A 19,625-nucleotide genomic window follows, 5' to 3' on the forward strand; every position below is an offset into this window, starting at 1 on the left:
TAGCATTCCAAAATAGCCCTGCATCTGACGTTAGCCAACCAGAATGTGTGCAACAATTCCAGTTTTGACATGACACACTTACGGATTACGGTTACAACATCAAGGAGTTTTGCAAAATAAATAAATTAAATCACGAGTGAAGGAGTATCCAATTTCAAGGGAGTCCGGTATCCTCTGGACATGGTCGGAGTAATGCGCTCCATTGTGTAGATACTACCAAAGTGAAGCCGCTTCGTGGCGAACACCCCTCAATGCCGTTGCCAGTTGCCTATGAAGGGAGAAGTCCACTTGGCATCTGCATGCCTCGCAACGTATGTTCTTTCCTTTTTGGCCCACGTTTTAATGTGCATCACAGTCCTCCTCCAACATCACGAACGAACAGTAACTGGGTGCAGCGTTACTCCGAGATTATAAACATGTTGCGACAGCAAGCTCTCCTCACTCGCGCCTACGCCACACTTTGTGAGTGAACTCGAAACTTCGAGTTGCTGTTGCTTCGCCTGTTATTTTGCACATTACCAACCACTGGACTTAAGTTTCGTGTATAGTGAGAGGTTGATGGTGATAGCACGTTTGTGTTACGATTCCTGCAGTTATGTGAAGTGGAGCAGATTGCTTTTGATGGCTTGCTTTGGTTTATTCTTCACCGATAAGCCCAACATTGTAATCTGATTATGGTTTTTGGCTGCATGTACAGGTCCGTCTTTCAATAGCATTACCAAATTTCGACCCATTGTCCAAGTGCCCTCCACAGGACTAGCATCCAAGGTACCCTTTCAAGGCACGAAAGTCAGTGTACCAAAGTCATACGTAACAAGCAAGGGAAGGGCTTACGCCATGGCTGCAAACGCTGGCTTGGATTTGGAAGCTTTTGGCAAGGCCAAGTCCGGATCCGGCAGCCCTAGCAAGGAGCGAGGAGATTGTGCGTTTCTGCATTCCGAACAGCATTTTCTATTCCTCTTTTTCGATTGGATGTTGACTAGTGGCAGTTTTTGACAGTCACGAAATACCCTTTAGAACTGATCTTTGCGTTGCTTGGAAACGCTGTACAGTTGTTGATACTTACCGAAACATGAGGTCAATAATGTGCATATTTATGTGACTATGAGCATGGGTACTGGATTGAAACTTGGGGACCATTTGATGATTAACATTGAGATTGTTTCTCGGTTGCAGGCCCATTCTCGCAACGCATCTACATCGAATTGGAAGGTACAAATTCCCACTCTCACACTCTAAACAGAGTGCAAGAATCGCAGTTAGTTTGATGCTGTAGATCCTTCCTTTTTTTTTTTTTCTACCTCATTATACTTACTTCATAACTGAATTGTATGTGTGTAGAGAAGAAACTACCCTACACAGCTACTTACATCGAAGAAGGCGAAAACAAGCCTGACTGGTACGTTTATCAATGTTCAAACCACGATTTTTGAACCTAATTATCTCTCTGGTGTCATCTGCTGAGCTGCTTGCTCTAACTTGTGGTTTGATGAATTCAAAGGTTTATGGAGAAGAACCCTAAAGGTCTGATGCCTGTGCTTCGCGATGGGGACGAATGGATTCAAGATTCTGACAAGATAGCTGAGCATCTTGAGAAAAAGTATCCGGAAGTGTCCCTGGCGACTCCTAAGGAGTACAAACAAATGTAAGTTTTGTTGCTCGGTTTATTCACTTCGGTAATGCAATCCAATTTGTCTTGCTTGTCAGTTAACCTAAAGCATGGACTAGAATTCTGTATAACTTTGAGTGTAAAATGCTTACAAGTTCTTCGAATATTGCATGATCAGTGGATTGAACATCTTCCAAGCCTTCACAACCTATCTAAAGAGCAAGAATGCTGATGACCAATCCAAGCAGGAGTTGTTGAAGGAGCTTGCTGCTCTGGATCAGCATTTGCAAACCAAGGTGAGTAGACGTGCACTTTTGAACTAAGTCTACGCCTGTGGCTCGTAGAGCCTTCAGATCATAACATATTGTGGACTGTTTATGTAAAAGAAAATAATGCTGTTCTTGCCACCGTAATAAACAATTCGAGGTTTTTAGCCAACAGTGTTTTTTCCATTGTTACATGTGCAGGGTCCATATATTGCCGGAGAAAATCCAACCGACTCTGATTATGCATTGATCCCTAAACTGCACCACATGAGAGTGTCACTAGCCCATTACATGGGCTTCAAAATCCCATCTGAGCACAAAGCTTTGCATAAATACATCAAGGTAAGTGCATCCTCTTCTTTTCATCTAGTTAAAACTCCAACGTTAAACACCTTTATTGCACCATTTATAATATAAAACCCACTTGATACCCTCAATTCATGAAATAACAGAATTTGGGTATATGCAGTTGCTCGAAAGTCGCCCAAGCTTCCAGAAAACTAACTCACCCGACGACATGATCATCGAAGGATGGCAGAAGAAGTTCGGCCTTCCCGACCGTGTGGTGGAGCCAGCAAGTGCTTAAAAACACCGTCGATGCGACGCAGCTCTGCGGTGTTTGTACAATTGTGAATGTTGTGCTTCGTGCGATGATTTTGTACACAGATTGATCAGTGCAGAGACTGTAAGATTGTAATACCTCCACTCGAAGATTCGGTTTTTGTTCGACTTTATTGATTTAGTGTGATACCGTTGAAAAATATCCTGAAATAAAATCGACTATTCTAATCACCAGCTTTGCCTTGCTTTTCTACATTTGTGTTCCAATGACGGAGTGAAATACTGAATAGAGCATTTCGGAACTTATCTCTACACACATCTGAATTCTCAAATCGGACGCTTTCATCTTTTCTTTTCTTCTTGTGTTGTCAAGTGATAGTGGCAGTTAATGTTGGTGACACGTATCAGTGCTAGAGTTAGTTGCGTTCAATTATTGATTGGCAAATTTATATGCAGGTGGATATCATTAACATTGCAAGAGTATGGCACCTAAAATAGTTCTTTCTAAGATTCAACATTCTTCGAGTATCCAACTAGTATACATATGATTTAATAAGAAAATCTGCCCAGCTAGTTTCTTGTTTCTTACCAGATTTAATAAAATTTATTTGCATTTTTGGGTAGAGCTTTTAACTCACAATCCTCAACTTTAACAAAGTTGCGTAGGATCGAAGTGTGGATGAAGGTATTTTATGTCCATTATAAAATTGTGGATATAAAGCCTAGTTGTAAAACATTTTATCTTAAGCAAAATGAAAAATTCATGTACAGTCGAGAGCATCCATAGTGGCTCAGCCCAACGTACATAAGACGCCTCAAGCTCCAGACAATGGAACACCATTAAAAACATATGCCACCAGCTTTGTACCTCTAGACTTCTATGTAGAAAAGACAATAAACTAACACAAGTCAGTCAGGAAAGGTTGGTAGCGTGTTCCCTGAGCTAAGAAAATCACATGATCCTGCTTTACATGTGTTTACGTAGACATCTACTCGAGTGAACAAAACGTAGTGCAAGATTTTTTCCAATGAATTCAAGAGTAAATGCTGCATGGCCTCAACATGCGCGGATTATACTTTCAAAGGAGATGGTCTAAACAAGACAAATATATTAGAGAAAAGTACGAGTAAAAGCAAAACGAGAAGATTCAGTTACCTGCTCTACAATCGTGGACGGGGTGGTGTTACGAAATCCTAGTTACGAAGCATCAGTTACAATTGCAACAGGATCTAAATCCTCTCTTATTAGTTTGTTTCTGATTGTTTTGGGAGATTAGGTGAAGCAACAATTCAAGCTTCTGCTTTGGATCAATTCACATTGATACTTCATCCTCCTGGTTTGTTGTTTTCCAGTAGATCGTTAGCTTCTTTGGCAAATATACCCAGTTTGATACTCTGTGTTAGTTTGACTGGTAACTTCAATTCAACAATATCATCTACTTTACTCAGTAGTATATTCTCGATAAAAAATTACTAGTCCTGCGAACGTGTTGGAAAAAAGTCTTTTTTCTTAAAAACGAATTCAAAAACAAAAACAAAATTGTAACATGTTTGATCATTGTATATCAAACTGTTTTTGTTTGTTTCTGGAGTTCGAATGTACCAGTTCAAATGGTATTAACACATATTAGGAGACATCGATGAAAAAAAAATTGGGTTGAAAAACAAAACCCATGTATCCTTATAAGAAAAACCCCTCCCAACCTGTTCTCCTTCTACACAACGCCCACAATTGATACGAAAGTTCTACCACCACACTTCTCCTATTCATTGTAGTACATTTTATTTGATTTCCGTGTGTGACAAATGTTAACATTTTATATATAATCTAATCGGCATTGAATATTCTGTGTACTTGATGCCCAATTCTTGTTGAAGTGACAGTATTCTACGTTACTTGCACACAGAAGGTAAAAAGCTTACATTTTCAAGACTACTGTAGCTAACGCCGGTGTATTCACTGCTTAGTGTATTTGAGATGTCCTAATGCAACTTTTAAAAGCAGTTTGAACTGTTAGAAATCACACCAACATTCTTTCCAAGCTTAGCAAGGATGTACACACAAATTCAACTTGATTGAGTCGACACACGCGCATGAAAATTGTTTACAACCGAACGTGTCAAACTAAAATGACGTAGACCCATTCAGATGTCCCTGTTCGGACCTGTATAGAAATATGTACGACTTACTAATGATATAAAACTACACCTCCAAGTGTATATAGCATGTTGCTTCACGAGAAGCAACAGTGATTCTACAAGCTATAGAAAAATTACGTACATCATCCACATACATGCTCATACACAATGACCCTACATACAGTACTGTTGACAAGGACAGCCGGATGATACACGGGGGGATTCAGACATGACAATGTAATACACAATTCACACACACACACTAAAACATACAGAAATGAAACAATTTAAAGAAAACATCATGAATAACGCGAGTGGAAGTGGAACTCAAATCCATGGATTTCATGAAATGGAAGTATAAAATGAATGTTCCATGGCATTCACAATAATCCACTGTGAAGCGCTCACTTAAACATCGGCAATAGTAACCTCCACCTCAACACCAGGCTCAATAGTGATGGAGGTGATCTGCTTGACAACCTCAGAGGGACTGTGCAAGTCGATCACTCGCTTGTGCACACGCAACTCAAACCTATCCCAGGTGTTGGTACCTGCGAGGTCACAAGGTTTACGAGTTAGACCAGTCGCATGCTGAGATATTGTCGAATAGTCTTAAAAAAGTGAGTGATTATTACACACAACTGTCATTACAACCTGGCTGATAACTAGACTAGAACCGATAACCCGTCTAGCAGGCACTATACCATGGGAGACATCGAGCACATGGGAATCCAGGTAAATTAACTTCAACAGGTAATAATTACATTGAAAGGAGTAATATTGATGTTGCGGTTTAATTTTCAACAGAGTCAAGTCTAGCATGACAGATACAGAAATCAATCCATTCAGGACTAACGCCGGCTTTCCATGATAAAAGCCATCCATGTAGCGAATCACAGTCACAGCCATACGAAATTACAGACAATCTGAAATAAAACATACCTTCCCCACAAGGAGACTTCCTGGTGGTAATGTGCAGCACCTTGGTGGGCATGCGAACAGGACCCTTCACTTTGAGCCTCTTGTCCTTAGCACCCTTGATCAGATCAGCGCACACTGACCACGCAACCAAACCGTCAGCGACATGGTACAAAAAACATATAAACCAAACATCTATTAACCTCTCACGAACCAATCAAACTCTAAAAACTATTCCATGCACTATTCAGTAAAAAGAGGCGAAAAAACACCTCAAAATACAAAATACAAAAAAACAAAATAAAATAGAAATAAGAATAAAATCTTGAGACTTGGGCACCACTTCATAAACCCCTAGACGAAAGACGCAGCAGCAGAGTGCGTCACGACCTACATAAGATCCTCCGCGAAAAGAACGAGGAACCCTAAAATATGGACAAACCATGCGGGAAGGAAACGCAGCCTACCCTTCTCGAGGTTCTTCACATTCTTGGAAGAAAGGGTGATACGAATGCGGTGGACAGTCTCAATTGCCTCCTCCACTCCAGCCTTTCCAGGCTTGATTGGCATCGCCATGTTGAACGACTGAACGATACTCTAGGGTAACCCCCGAGACAGACACCAGAACACACACCGGCCGCTTGCTGAGGGGCTCTAGAACTGTCGAAACTCGAATTCGCAGAGAGGATCTTCATAATTCCGCATCCTAGGTTTTGTTGGGAGCGTTTTAGGGTTGGAATACCCGAGCCCATCCGGCAATAGGCTCGGATTACAAACCTGGCACCGCTTTGCGGGTATTTTCTTCGCCGTCTTTCAGAACCTGATTTCCTTCCGCTTTTACTTTCTCTTTCTTTTTCCTTTTCGGGACGGACAGATTGAGTGTCCTTCGACGAATGTACGTTCATCGCGAATGAAGACCCATCCCCAGTACATGGCTGTCTTTTCCTTAGTGCTTTGGATTGTAACCGTATTGAAGCTAATCAAAATATAGGCTTTGGAAGTTCTGGCATAATGGTTGATGAATTGTATTGCTATTTATGCAATCAAGTATGAACTCATGTAAACTTCTTTTAGGTAATTTCACTGGAATTAGTATTATGTGGATATGTGTACATGTATATATCATGTAAGGCAGCTTGCTTGTAACATGAAGAGACAAAGAAGGCTTTGGATTGGCCAAGAGGAAGGGAGCGCATAAAACTTGAGGAACTCAGGGAACATGAGAACAAGAAAATCAAGGAACATAGGAACAACAAGCATGGATGAATGTACCAGAGATTGCAATGCCTAATGGTACAAGTTTATGCTAGTAAATAATAAATTAGGACATGGAAAAATTCCTAAGGAGATAAAACTAGATAGACCAATAAGTCAACCCATTTGTTGAAAGACTATGTGCACTTCAAATGAAATACATATATATTTTATTTCAAAGTTTGATCCACTTGATGTGAAGTTGGCATATTTAAAAATACAACTTTTATGTAAATGTTTCAAGAAACATAAAAATAAAACAAATATTTTTTGGTTTATACATAAAAGTATGAAGTGATGAAGAATTACAGAAGTGTTGGAACTCAAAGTGAAGAAACTCAAAAAGGTTTATTTGTAAGGCTAAAGCTATTAAACATAAACATTATATTCCAAATTTTGGTGACAATATCCCAAACTTTGGGATTATCTAAGAGAAGTACTTTTTTCAAGTAGCAGATGCAATTCATATTGCTTTCTAATGTATAAGAGTAGCACTAATTAAAGATTCTAATAAATACTTATTTATTAATTAGATATAGTAAGACGATATCAAATACATGTTTGTTTTTAGTTTTTTTAGGTTTCTCATGTAATCTAGATGAAAGATGATATTTTTATTAAAGAGTACGTAATAAAGTAATTTACCAAAATATAAATTTTGATATATTTTGCATTTGTTTAGAGTATTAAAAAACTGCTATATGTAAGTGATTGTCTAATCTCATATAACTATTGTTGAGATTCTATTCAATCATTGAAACTTTTTTATTGATTAGTATTTGCAATTGGAAAGAATAGAAATATTATTCAGATAGCTTTGCAAAATCAAGCAATACTTGACTTACATGAATGTGGGCCACAAAAGAAAAGTAAACATGTACTAAGAGATAATGTGAGAATATCTTCTATACATAGAATTGATAACGTAGACGATACATGTAAATATATTTATTTTCTTTTTCAGTATGTACATGTATAAAATATTTACAATATCTATTAAACTCAAAATTTTGTCTTTAGTTTTAAATATTTCAAATCTTGAAACAATTAATCCTTATTAGAAATTAATTAATAGTTCACGTCTAAACATCTTGTATATTAAGGCAACTGTCTGAAGATACCCGATTGACGTCTATTTGTTACCCGCTTATGACCCCTTCATGTAAGCATCCGATTTCGCAATCAATCCCCATTCCCAGCCAACCGTCCCCATTCCTCATGTACACCTGTTCCCCATATCCTCGTTCCTCATGTCCCCCGTCCTCGCTCCCATCGTATTTCGAGTGACAAAATGCTGCCAAAAACAAATTGATGAGGTTGTCAAGTTCTATAACTGTTTTGTTTGGAAACCTCAATATTTCTTGCACACATTAGACGTTAGGTCATAAATTACACACATACATAAAATAGATCCATACATAGGAAATACAAGTGCATGATGGGTTCTGGTGTTAATTTGGTTTAAGTTAGGCTTTTGGACCGTCACTGCAGTGGTAATGATCGGACAAATGCCTGTTTTATTTTTATTTCAAAAGTTCATAATTACAACGAATATCATCATAACAAAAATGAAAATTTCAGTGTCATTGAGGGTGGCGGAGATGCCACATCATTTTCGGGCTTTGTACAGCGAGTGGCTGCAACTAATAATATAGTAGGATTACTCCCTCCCTTCATTCCTCCTGGGTTTCGGAGTTAGTTGCATCCAGTTAGCGGCTAACAGGACTACACATATCAGCCACATGGACTATCTCAGTAAGAGGAACGATCCAAATTGCATTGAAGCAGCTCCGTGGAATTTCAATTTCTGCTTCTACTACGCTAGGACTCGCCGAAGACTTCTAACATTGCCAACTTAACCGGCAGAAGATGGAAGTTTCAGCTGAGCGGCCTAATCTACTCAGGCGCAACTAGGGGCCCAGATGCACCATGAGATTCGGAGAATCGGATATACTGGGATGGTTGACTACTCCTACTGCGTAGGCCTGAAGTTGTAGCTCAGGCAGTGGTTAAGAGTACCACAAGAGCGGGTGCGTAAGCTTGAGGTGGAATTCAGTAGCCGGCTTGTCAGCTGCTGGTTTGCGGGGAACACAAAGAGGCGGCATGGGGAAGCTTTGCTACGGCTAGCAGCTTCGCGAGAGAGTACTTCTTGTGCACCACAGTCAGATTTCCCTCATTGGCTTTGCTGTGCAAAGTAGCCATCATGCATGCGCACTCCCTACAACCATGGACGCAAATGCAAAGGTCAGAACCAGGCACACATTAGCAATCTGGCAAAGAAAACCCAAATAACGGAGCGGAGGGAGGCCACTCACTTGATGTGAGCTTCGGAGTATCCAGAATGGCGTTGAAGAGCAGGGCCCCAACGGGGTTGCCTAGCCAGGGTAACCTGAGCAGTGTATACAGCTGCAGCCGCCAGCTGAGAGGGAGCGTACTTGATCATGGGGTACTCGGTGAGACAAAGCTCCACCAGGAACCAGGCGACCATCTCGAGCTGCGTGGGAGATGACTTCTCCTGCTTGTCACATGCGGCAGCTTTGAGAAGCCGGACAATGAACACGTAGGGTGTTGGCACCGTCAGGTTGAACTTCAAAGTGTTGAGCATGTTCTTCTCCATGTTGAGAACTTCCTCCCGCGTGTAAGCGTTGTCAGAGATGTGAACAAAGTCGTTGACCTCGGGAGCCCATATCTCCTCATATTTGGCTGCAAGCAGCATTGCGGTCACTCCCACCAATTGGAGGTTCTTGCGGGAGACACTTTGGACGCAAAGATAACGGTCGATTAAATTGGTTGTCAGAAACAATGTTTCTGGCATCAGCTTGAACTTCAAGTGTACCTGTGACATAGATGGCATAAGTATAGTATCGCTGAGGTTCGAACCTGGTATGAAACAGTTCAACAGGGATACTGGTCATTTCAAAGTCAAGGACTAGAGTGTACCTCGATAAGCCAATCGATCAAAATCGCACGCATCTTCTCATTTATATCGGATTGGCGGGACATATAATCTGCCGGCACACAGCTCTGGACCTCGGTTTTGCGGTAAAAGCTATATATATCTTCAATGTAGTCCACCACAGCGAGCTGGTTACCCACGTCGTGCTCATCGATGTTGGGAACGGGCTCTTCGGCCTCTTGCATTTCAGCATCGAAAACACGACGTGCTATCTCGCTACGCTCGGTCAGAGTGGCGGTGAGAGTCTGCTCCTTCTCCTTTCTCACGACCTTGGAACGGGCATGAGCTTTTAGGCGAGCCGGGTTTCCAGGCAAGCTGGCCGCAACACTGGCGTTGCTTAGCCCGGCTTGTGCCTCCGCAGACACCACTTCCGTAGTTCCGGTGCTAGTCTCCCTGGGTTTGGGCAGTGTCGTGCGCCTCTTGGTTGCTCCCCATGCAGCCACATCGTCTGCATTTTTAGGCTCTGGCTTCACAACCTCAGAGGGAGCGGGGACCTGCTGCAACACAAGCATGCTAGGAGGATCAGCCCCGAATAGAGATGGCCAGTAACTCTCACGGAATTCAGGTTAAAGACAGCAACAGGGAAGTTCACGTGCCGAATCTCACCACAGCTTGAGGAACCCTCGCATTGGCTTGCTGGTTATGAAGACTGGCTCCAAACCTCCTGCTCATAGGGGGGATAAAAGGTTATGATATGAATGGAAGCGCGTGCCCAGTAAACATCAGGATGTGGGAAATTAGAGGTGCACACACTTCAGTCTGGCAAAGAATAGGAATCACTAGACACATACCTAGTAATGGGGCGTGTGATAGCCTCGGCTTGCAATGCAGCTGGCTTGACGACGGCGTTTCTGGGCAATGAACAAACTATCTAAGGTCAGGGCATTGAAACTGGGTAGAATGCATATGATCAGATTTCCGTCGAGGACAATGTCATCATAGTTATTTATTACCATAATCAATGCGAGTCTGTGACAGGGCTTACTCCACTACGCCATCTTTGCTGACGTTACAGCGGACAGACATGGCACCGACGAGGTTGCCAATGTCCCCAAGGGCCCTGCGGTTGCTGGCTTGCGCTGCCCTAGTATTGCGAGCTCCAATTCCAGCGGGAGCTGCAGGTAATAAACCGCGTCCGATTAGGTTACGAAAACTTATCCTTAGATACCATCACATCCGATGGGACACTGCAATACAGGAGTCGCCAGAATGGAACTCCAGACGCGATATGACCTCGAATGCCCGGGGCACAGTGTAAAGGAAATGGTTATCAAGGCTGAATCTATCAGGAATGCGAACCTTTGGATGCAACAGCGGCTTTGACGCCATCGCCCCTTTTGTTCTCATCACCGAAGCTGGATTGCTGCACCATTCCCACAACCCTATCGATAAAACACCATAGCTAATGCAGCGGTCCAGAGGAGGCTTTAATGTTCAACAACACCCCAGGGGCTTCCAAACATTTGGGAAGCTCTAGGCAGTCATTTTCAGTCATTCTCGATGTAATAGGAACTCTGAACTTACATCTTTCATGCCCCAGGTGGTCATACCAAGCCTGTCAACCATAACCAAGATCAACTTCCATGGAAAGAGGGACATACATAGAGAGAGTGCTACTCACCCTGGTAGCGAACATGGTTGTAGAATTAGCTCGTCCGGAAAGAGACCGGAGACAGCACGGCGACGCGCTTCACACACGCTGTCCGCTAATTACAAATACTTCAGAAAGCTCCGGCCAACGACACCGAAAGGCAATTACGAGAAAAACGGCGCCAGCACTCAACTTACCTGACTGTATTCAATGCTACCTTTCACATCACATGCTAAGGACCCAAGAGAGTAGTGCCAAAGACAGCTCCAACAGACCCCGCTATAATCTCACTTTCAAAAATACTGGGAAACTACACTCAAAAGACCAAGTCGCCGATCACCGATCTGTAAACTGTTCCTCCGCATACGAACACACTCCAGAAAGCACCGAAGTCGCAGAGCAACACCGTGATTCTCACCACCTTACTCACTCCCCCACACGAAACCGCAAGATAAGAGCATTTCCCTCGCAAGCGCTACTCCACCTCTGTGAGAACTCTCCTCTCAACGACTACGAGAACTGTCAAATGCGACCGCGAAGAGGGAGACAATGCAGGACTCTCAAGGATTACATGCGAACTGCATCACGAGGAGAATACGAATTCGGGTGAAAAGGTCGCGAGACTCGCACAGGGCCAACGTCGTCGGGATTGCGAATTCTGACCCTTCCCTCCAGGCCCCTCCTGATACAGCCCCACGCCTCAACGGCTATGTCCAGGGACCCGCAACGGTACTGCGCGATCGGCCGTCGATCACGGCATCGGACGGCGCGTGTCGCCCCGGCCCCGTTTGTCGTTCAAGTTCCGGTCGCGGCTCCGTCCGTTCTGTGGCCGTCGCTCTCATCCCTCCGTCACGCCTTGGACAATCCGACCCCCGCTGGGATCCAACGGCTCCGCGATCTCGAGGTTCATCCCACGGTCGGAAACCTTCCCGTGCCCGGTTGCATCCGTCTGCCCCGTCCGTCCAGACCCGTTGGCCGGATCCGTCATTCACACGGTTGTCATTTATCGGGGTTTCCATTCGTGCACATCCATATTTCATTCATCCATTTTGAATCCTAGGATCGCGTTCTTATCGTGGTGGTGGATGTCGATCGACTGCTGATTATCTATCCACTGGTTTAAAAACTTTCTTTGTGTGCGTTTTTTGTCATGCTCTCGAAGCTCTAACTCATCATATAGAAGGTGGATGGACAATGAATTGGGGTCTCCTTCGTATCCGTCGTTGATATTCGACAGTATTGACAATCTCAAATGTTTTATTCAACTTATATTTTGTCAAATAGAAAACAATTAAACTAACAATGAAACGAAATCTGCACATGCGTCCAGGTACAGCTGTGGCAACCCTAGTGTGATGAATCCCAGTACATATCAACACCTAATTTGGCTAGAATCTAGCTTCACCCTCCTCTCTACCAATCTTGTGCTGTCTTTGTTAACCAACTCAAGCATGCATAAACGAGCATATATAGACACAAATACTCTCACAATATGCACATACACATATATAATCAACTGGAGGGACTGGAACCATGAAGTTAATATTAGAGATTGGAGGAGATAAAAAGCCATGCTCCTCCCTGGAAAGACTGGCACAAGGGGACCATGTTTCCACCAACGCCGACTGGTTCGGAAGGCTTTAAGTTCGGGTGCCACCGCATGAATGCCCAGGTTCAAAGCCTTACTTTTTTCAAATTCTCCTCTCTCTTCCCAGGTTGACCTCAGGTTCTCCGACCACTGTCATTTCCCCATGCCGAGCCAGGTCCTTTTGGTCAATCTCTCTCGATATATATATATATATATATATATATATATATATTTTTAAATTAAAATTTTAATAAGCAGCAGCAGGAGTATCGAATGGGGTCTTGCAAATAATACTCTACGTGGCCGCGCGCCACCTTTTCTAATCCAAGCCGGGACACCCCATCCATTTCCCCCGCTGTGACAGGTGGGACTAGACTGGAAACCGCCGCCTCGGGGGTCGCTTCAGCGTTGCTGTCCTGGTGGGGAGCACCGCCGGGATCGGTTTCCTAGGGGGGAAGAAGAGCGGATTCGCATACACCGAGGCCACCTAGGGATTTACCCACTGCCATCCATTCTGGGTTTTTGCTTATTCTCGCGCGATTCTTCAAATTTTTCTATGGCGGATGAGTCTTAGGGGGGTGGTATTTCCGACCAAGTTCGTTATACAATGCGACACAGAAGGGGAGATGAGAGTAGGGACGGAAAGATGAGCTGTCGTTCTCGAAGTCATCAGAAATGTTGGTTAATTTTATTCGCCTTCTACGTTCGAAACCAAACTTTCCGCAAAAATCATCGCTGCAAACACGGCCAGCTGCCGCCTGTTTCATATTTGAATTGGCTTTCGATGTTCTGCCCCACACACAGACTGCGATCCTGTCATCGGGCACCCTCACCCTTCAGTGAGTTGCAATCAACGAAATCTCTTCAGCATTCCTTGAGCACTACAGAACATGTACTCGTGTGTGCATTTATAACCATCCGCTTTACAGAAAAGCATCAAACAAGAGCGGAGGCAGGAGGCTTTAGAGGTACATCTCGCCCACCCACAAATCACGTCGCCGAGTAGCGCCTGAAAACAAGGCTCTTCTGCAGCGACGCAACATAGAGAGCAACACTGCACACTGGTTCTGGAATGCTCTGTAATGCTCTAATGCCGTGTCCAATTTCCCTTCTTCATCAAAACACTTATTTTTGGAAATGCTGTGTGTAAATAATAGTGTGTGTGTGTGTGTGTATGTGTTTTGCAAAGTGGTTGAGAAGAAAAGCATCCGATTACTTGTGTTTTTATGGTGGACTTTGTGCTTTAATTTATTGCCAATTATCCTGTACAGTTTGGATTTTTTTAAATCATGAGAAAGTAATTGTTGCTTCTGCATATTTTTGTACTGCATAATTTGTAGGAAGAGTATTGGTGAAAGAAAAGTCTGGTTGAGATGTGGTGTTGTTATCGTTATTTAGATCTTGACATCACTAATCAGTCCATGCGATTTACTTTATTAAATCAAAATATGTTTAAACTTATTGATAACTTCTTGAGTTATTTAGAAGTAGTGTGATTCTTTGACAAGAGTTTGAAGTGGTGACCTTTAATAATCCCAAGGTGAAAATTTTGGTTCTGAAAGCACTTCTACAACTTTCATGAAAGAAATGATTGAAGTTATATGTAGATATAGCGAAATGTTAAAATGACCCAAATTTTTGTTAAATTGACCCACATCTCTAAACCATCGTTGTATCCCATGCCCTGCCCCTTTCCCTCGTTCCCAGACCCCATCCTCATTCCCCCGTTCCCAGTTCCATCCCCGTTCTCAGCCCCTGTCCCCACCCACTCTCTGTTCTCAGCCCCGATCCCCCGTCCCGAGTTTGATTTTTGATTCAAATCTTCTGCAACGAGGATGCGATGCAAAGTTGATGAAGCTGTTTCCGGACATCATTCACGCATCCCCGGGCCACTCATCCACTTGTCGTGGACCCGCCTGAACATGCTAGGCGCAGATGCAAGTGAACGCTGGTTAGATGGAGGAAAAAGCAATAATCGCCGACAGGATGTTTGAATTTTCAAGCTTCAGAGAGTATTTGTAACGTGTTTGTGGTTGCATTTCTGAACTGGTTTGCAATGACCGGATGAACTTGGTTGCAGCGAATAGACGCGATGAGATTTGGAGGAGAATTGTGTTGCTTGACATGAGGTGTGATTGGTGAAAACACAAGGCCACCGGAGCTTCTGTGTGATTTGTAGGGGCAGGCGGAGAGCTTGTCTTGAAGTGGTGATGGTGATGGCAACGTCAATGCTACTTCGGGCTGGCCCCGCTCTGTGATGCAGATGCCGGTATCGCAAGCACAGGGAAACGAAATGCACACTACGCTGCAATCTCCATCAATCGGTGGAGCGCGAATCATTGCTGCTGGTCGAAGCGGTCATGCCGTGTGCAGCAGGGAGAGAGCTCCGCTCAAAATTCGAGCTCAGAGTGGTAAAAGCCACCTGCAATTCCTCTTCCAGTTGGAAAACTTGCACTTTGTGTTAAGATTTTATAATAACGTCTGGGCTCATTATTCATGTGTTTCCACGAGGTGATTGACTAGTTCCCCGCGGACTCTCTAGGCCAAGTGCAATGCTTTCATGCTTCCCCCAGACATGGCGGGTAGGGTGGCTTTCAACCTGCTTGCCGGCCCAAGTACACGGTGATTTGTGCGAGGAAACAACATAGGGGACGCGTGAAGTGTGAACAATTATCAAATACATTCAGAAGCCGACGTGTTTGCGAATCGGAACGCTGGATCAAATGCAAGAGCAGCATGGCGCTGGAGACGCTTCTATGAGGCTCCACGAAAAGGATTGTGCGACAGTGTGTACAGAAAACTTGAAGTGTCTCCGCAGTGTGTAGGGTATTGCAGTAAACGGGTAAAGCTGATCCCGCAATCCGACTTTGTCACATGGAATTGTGCCAAACCATTCGGATGCGCGATGACGATCTGCATCGAATAGATTACAAGTGGGATGAGTCTCCAGTCACGGCCATTACTCCAGAGACTTCCCCTTCGAGTTGCGGTCCACTGTAAATGTGTTGTACAATTTCAGCAAATTTTAACTCGCTTCTGTGCCTCCTTTCCTCGTCAGATGGTCCATTTTCGCATTATCACATTCCACTGACGAGATTTATGTCTTTGTATGAGAACGGGGGGGACTGGGCAGGGCATGGGGAGTGCAATGATGGTGCAGACATGTTGATCAGTTTAACAAAAGCTTAGGTCATTTTAACATTTTCCTAGATATATATCTATATTTATATTCTGTTTCACGTTCAATAATCCCCCAAAACTCAATAACCTTCAATAAGTAATTACAATTTTGGATACCAACTTTATTATATGGTGCATAATTGATGATCTCTTATTTTTAAAAAAGTTATTGATTTTTATTATTTTAAAAAGGTAATTAATAGAGTCCATGTGGTTAGCAAGGTCAAATAGCTATACATGATTGGGCAAGGTAAGCTTACATGGCTACATCTAATTAGAATGAAGTAAGGTCATGTGGTCACCGAGGTGGAAACAAGCAACCTAAATTATAGGCCCTCAGAGCATGGCCACTGATGCTGCCAATAGCCAGCAAGGTTGCCCAGGCCTTAGAATGAGCTCCACTACAACTTGGTTGCCTGCCCCAGCAAGGCCAGCCCCTATAGAATAGGAACTTTTTTCGGCAGTCTGTTGTGGAAATGACTCTCTCATGCTGGGGTTGGGACTTGGACTGAGGCCCTAACTGGGTCAGTGTGAGGCAGGCATGTAGTGCATGGCCTGATTTCTACCAACCATAAGGCAGGGTAGTTGGTAGAATCCAATTTTCTTTGCGAGGGGGACTCCTTGGAATTGGGCTGGGAGTTGGGCCCTTAATGAGGTTCTATGGGGCGAGCAGGTAGTGCCATGCCTAGCTGCTACTAGCCCCTCTGTCGAGTGGGTGGAGATTGTGTTAGGGCTGCTTTGGCTAGTGCACCATGCAGCCACAATATGTCCATTGGTGCCAATGGATAGCAATGCTCTTAGAAAGAATGATTATTATTTTTTCTTCAACATATTTAAATTCATAATTAATTATCTATAATAATTATATTTATAATAATGATATTAATAATCGAAGTAATACTTTGTATATTTAAATTCTTATCTATATATTACATTACAAACTTTTACTTTTATTTACAAAAGAAGGCTTTTTTGGTAGATGATACAATTATATTTATTATAGATAGAAATTTAGATTTTGTAAAATACAAGTTAAAATGTGATTAGTGGACAAGAAGAAAATAGTAAGAAAGGTTATTTAAAAGACCTAATATTAAATTAATATAAGTAGATTTCAAAAAATTAATTATACAAGGATAGAAATTAAATATTTTGTTGCTTACTAATACAAATAAAAACAAGTGTTAATTTGAAATATAAAGGTCAAAACAAGTCTTAAAAGGAGTTAGTAAAAATAAATTGTTCAAATCTTATTTAAGTCAAGTTTTTTCATAAATCACACATCCAATTAATATTCTATTTCTATGTATGTGTGTATGTAAAATATATACAACACGGTATCTTTGGTATTAGAATATTTGTTGTGGAAAACAAGGTCTTGGGTGATTCTGGAATGGACCCAATCAAGAAATAATCAGTTAACAAAGACCATTGACCGCACAACTTGTGATGCGAATACCCCAGTTTCAAAAGGATGATTTGCTGCTAACAATGCTGAAGATGAAAAACATGAATTTCTGCTGGTGCACGATTGGTGTGTAAGCTAATGCACAGAAATGAACTGCATTATATTTCTCCTTTGACTAAAAAGGGCAAGATTTATTACAGAATATGAACAAATCTGTACAAAATGCACAAGACAGTAGACTTGACATTTCAAGTAATAGGCTAAATGAAATCCTTCCAAAAACATATTTTAAAAAAAGAAAACAAAAAGACAACCCACACTTCAACAAGAATCTGTTCTATGTAGGACATCAACGTTCTACTTACCTGCAACACACATACCTCAAGAGAGCAAGGAATGTACAGAGAAAATATATACCACACTAATCTAATAACATCGCCAATAAACCTCCACAGCCCTGGGTTTCAGTTGATAAGGACATCCAGCTTTACGGCTTGAAATTCGCCCAAACCTTGGAATGAGGACCAACATCACTGCTTGGAAATATTAAAGCCATTGGCAGTGTGCTCCGCTGAAAAACTTTTAACCTTCTTACTGATCCTTCACGTTCTCTTGCTGCTTTCCTGCCCCCAAATCGACTCCCGGCGGACGTTTGGAAGTCTGTGAAACCACAACCCCAGTCGTTCTCCTTAGCGCTCAAAGCAGCTTAACTTTGGACCTGCTTAAACTCTAGCTTCTGTATAACTCAAGAGAACACAAATGGAAGATCTAAATATGTGTAACCATTAGGGAAACGATGTAACGATGAGATGATCGGACAAACGGTTTCGCTCAGACGATTTATAAATAGCACCAACAAACCACCCTGGAACGTACAAGATATATCATAAAATTCAGTTTTAAATGCGTTTGTGACGAGAAGGCAGAAGCGAGCATGCAAATTGAAGTAAGGGAAACAAACACCGAGAGACTCAATCAGGAACTGAAACCTTTGCAGCATTTAACTTCTCTTCACGCTTAGTGATGATGAAATCCCGGGTGCTTTTCTGTCTGTTCAGACTGGGAGTGGGCACTTGGCCTTCTGAATCAGATTTCGGAGGAACCCCGCGTTCGGTGTTCTTCTCATCGATGGGCGGTTCACCTGCTCCCCAATTTGACGTCGAGCTGTCTTGAGGTCTCTCTTGCGCGAATCCACGTTTCGCCTAGGAAAAAAATTAAAAGATTTCGACTCGTAAGATTTTTAGGCTTAAACGCATTTCACTCCAAAACACTCGACAAACCAAATCGCGCATACTCGGATAATTACCAGACAAACAAAGAATAGATTAAAAAGCACACGCACAATTCAAGCTAAAAGACAGAAACAGGTGATACATACGACCAATTTAACACACACACCATTACCTTATACTGAAGACCAAAACAGAAAACACAGCACGCCTCTATAAGAATGTACAATCCTTCGCAGCTTTCTAATGCCACAAGAAATATACGACAACAAGTCTAAAACTAAACAACCCATGACAACAAATCGAACAATAAACTGCAATTTGAACCCAAGACACTCCTGCAACAGGAATCCAAACACCAGCCAACGGAAACAACCGACCATCAGGCCCCCAAATTGCACGTCCCTGCACTTCACATTGAAACCTAACCAGGAAACCACCAAACACCACAACACACACACATGTAAAAATCACGATCATGAAAACCCGTGCAATACCTGCTGCAGAGATGCAAGAGCAACTCGGGGCTGCACGGGTCGATGCAGCACGGAAGTCCCACGACGAAACAGCTCACGCGACGCCATCACGGGGTTAAACTGTAGGCAGGGTTTTCTTCTCGTGGGTCTCCTTAAAAAAACAAACAACAAGCAAGGCTACGGCAAAGTGGCAGAAGTAAGAGCGCGTGGGGATGCGGAAAGTAGGGAGGGAGGGGCAGTGAGGGCAGTTCTGCGAGCGAGGAGTAAGAAAGAGGTATGTTATCGCAGAGCCCCAAGGTCAAAGCAGCACGTGGCGATGAAGACGAAGACGCAGCGCCTGGAAGTGTAAACGAAACCATCTACGAGAGATAGCCAAGAGTCGATGAATCGATGAGTCGATTCCACGGCAAGAGTGGGCATCTAACTTATCAACGAGTTTGCTCATAAAGA

The 19,625-nt window shown here is 42.9% G+C and overlaps 4 protein-coding genes and 1 long non-coding RNA gene across 6 annotated transcripts; 2 read left to right on the plus strand and 3 right to left on the minus strand.

Annotated features, from left to right (window-relative positions):
• Positions 1-187: 187 nt before the first annotated feature.
• On the plus strand, positions 188-2,667 carry LOC112292200 (putative glutathione S-transferase DHAR1, cytosolic). Its single transcript, XM_024540457.3, has 8 exons — positions 188-462; positions 698-922; positions 1,177-1,212; positions 1,342-1,399; positions 1,502-1,645; positions 1,788-1,905; positions 2,077-2,217; positions 2,345-2,667. The coding sequence occupies exons 1-8, from the start codon at positions 252-254 to the stop codon at positions 2,459-2,461; spliced, it is 1,050 nt and encodes a 349-aa protein (XP_024396225.1). The 5' UTR covers positions 188-251; the 3' UTR covers positions 2,462-2,667.
• A 2,225-nt stretch (positions 2,668-4,892) lies between these two features.
• On the minus strand, positions 4,893-6,167 carry LOC112292201 (small ribosomal subunit protein uS10z/uS10x). The gene is made up of 3 exons (XM_024540458.3): positions 5,961-6,167; positions 5,518-5,631; positions 4,893-5,126 (listed from the first exon to the last, which is right to left on the minus strand). Exons 1-3 carry the CDS (start codon positions 6,067-6,069, stop codon positions 4,984-4,986), a joined length of 366 nt encoding a protein of 121 aa, XP_024396226.1. The 5' UTR covers positions 6,070-6,167; the 3' UTR covers positions 4,893-4,983.
• A 2,035-nt stretch (positions 6,168-8,202) lies between these two features.
• On the minus strand, positions 8,203-11,954 carry LOC112292199 (G2/mitotic-specific cyclin-2). Of its 2 annotated transcripts, none has more exons than XM_024540456.3 (8): positions 11,325-11,954; positions 11,003-11,066; positions 10,689-10,818; positions 10,495-10,554; positions 10,310-10,367; positions 9,688-10,197; positions 9,063-9,583; positions 8,203-8,965 (listed from the first exon to the last, which is right to left on the minus strand). In XM_024540456.3, exons 1-8 carry the CDS (start codon positions 11,337-11,339, stop codon positions 8,815-8,817), a joined length of 1,509 nt encoding a protein of 502 aa, XP_024396224.1. In that variant the 5' UTR covers positions 11,340-11,954; the 3' UTR covers positions 8,203-8,814. The 2 variants fall into 2 exon arrangements, with proteins under 2 accessions (XP_024396224.1, XP_024396223.1); XM_024540455.3 differs by having other exon boundaries at positions 9,688-10,200.
• A 3,043-nt stretch (positions 11,955-14,997) lies between these two features.
• Positions 14,998-15,939, plus strand: LOC149987761 (uncharacterized). Its single transcript, XR_016506760.1, has 2 exons — positions 14,998-15,293; positions 15,406-15,939. It is a non-coding gene; the product is annotated as an uncharacterized LOC149987761 (long non-coding RNA).
• Positions 15,940-17,640: 1,701 nt separating this feature from the next.
• On the minus strand, positions 17,641-19,416 carry LOC112292065 (uncharacterized). The gene is made up of 3 exons (XM_024540189.3): positions 19,197-19,416; positions 18,460-18,672; positions 17,641-18,130 (listed from the first exon to the last, which is right to left on the minus strand). The coding sequence occupies exons 1-3, from the start codon at positions 19,281-19,283 to the stop codon at positions 18,062-18,064; spliced, it is 369 nt and encodes a 122-aa protein (XP_024395957.1). The 5' UTR covers positions 19,284-19,416; the 3' UTR covers positions 17,641-18,061.
• Positions 19,417-19,625: the final 209 nt, after the last annotated feature.

Source organism: Physcomitrium patens, chromosome 15 (assembly GCF_059467195.1).
Source record: "Physcomitrium patens ecotype Gransden chromosome 15, ASM5946719v1, whole genome shotgun sequence".
NCBI lineage: Eukaryota > Viridiplantae > Streptophyta > Bryopsida > Funariales > Funariaceae > Physcomitrium > Physcomitrium patens.

Bases quoted from the DNA above. Each gene is read 5' to 3' on its own strand.
- LOC112292065 (XM_024540189.3), bottom strand. From the start codon at position 19,283: ATGGCGTCGCGTGAGCTGTTTCGTCGTGGGACTTCCGTGCTGCATCGA. The intron at 18,673-19,196 runs GTATTGCACGGG...TTTTTTTCCTAG, and splicing joins CTCTTGCATCTCTGCAGCAG to GCGAAACGTGGATTCGCGCA. The intron at 18,131-18,459 runs GTTTCAGTTCCT...GTGGTTTCACAG, and splicing joins AGAAGTTAAATGCTGCAAAG to ACTTCCAAACGTCCGCCGGG.
- LOC112292199 (XM_024540455.3), bottom strand. The intron at 9,584-9,687 runs GTACACTCTAGT...TCTATGTCACAG, and splicing joins TGATCGATTGGCTTATCGAG to GTACACTTGAAGTTCAAGCT. The intron at 8,966-9,062 runs GTGAGTGGCCTC...CCATGGTTGTAG, and splicing joins TACTCCGAAGCTCACATCAA to GGAGTGCGCATGCATGATGG.
- LOC112292200 (XM_024540457.3), top strand. From the start codon at position 252: ATGCCGTTGCCAGTTGCCTATGAAGGGAGAAGTCCACTTGGCATCTGC. The intron at 923-1,176 runs GTGCGTTTCTGC...TCTCGGTTGCAG, and splicing joins TAGCAAGGAGCGAGGAGATT to GCCCATTCTCGCAACGCATC. The intron at 1,213-1,341 runs GTACAAATTCCC...GTATGTGTGTAG, and splicing joins CATCTACATCGAATTGGAAG to AGAAGAAACTACCCTACACA.
- LOC112292201 (XM_024540458.3), bottom strand. From the start codon at position 6,069: ATGGCGATGCCAATCAAGCCTGGAAAGGCTGGAGTGGAGGAGGCAATT. The intron at 5,632-5,960 runs GTAGGCTGCGTT...TTGCGTGGTCAG, and splicing joins TGTGAAGAACCTCGAGAAGG to TGTGCGCTGATCTGATCAAG. The intron at 5,127-5,517 runs GTATGTTTTATT...GTGACCTCGCAG, and splicing joins GAAGTCTCCTTGTGGGGAAG to GTACCAACACCTGGGATAGG.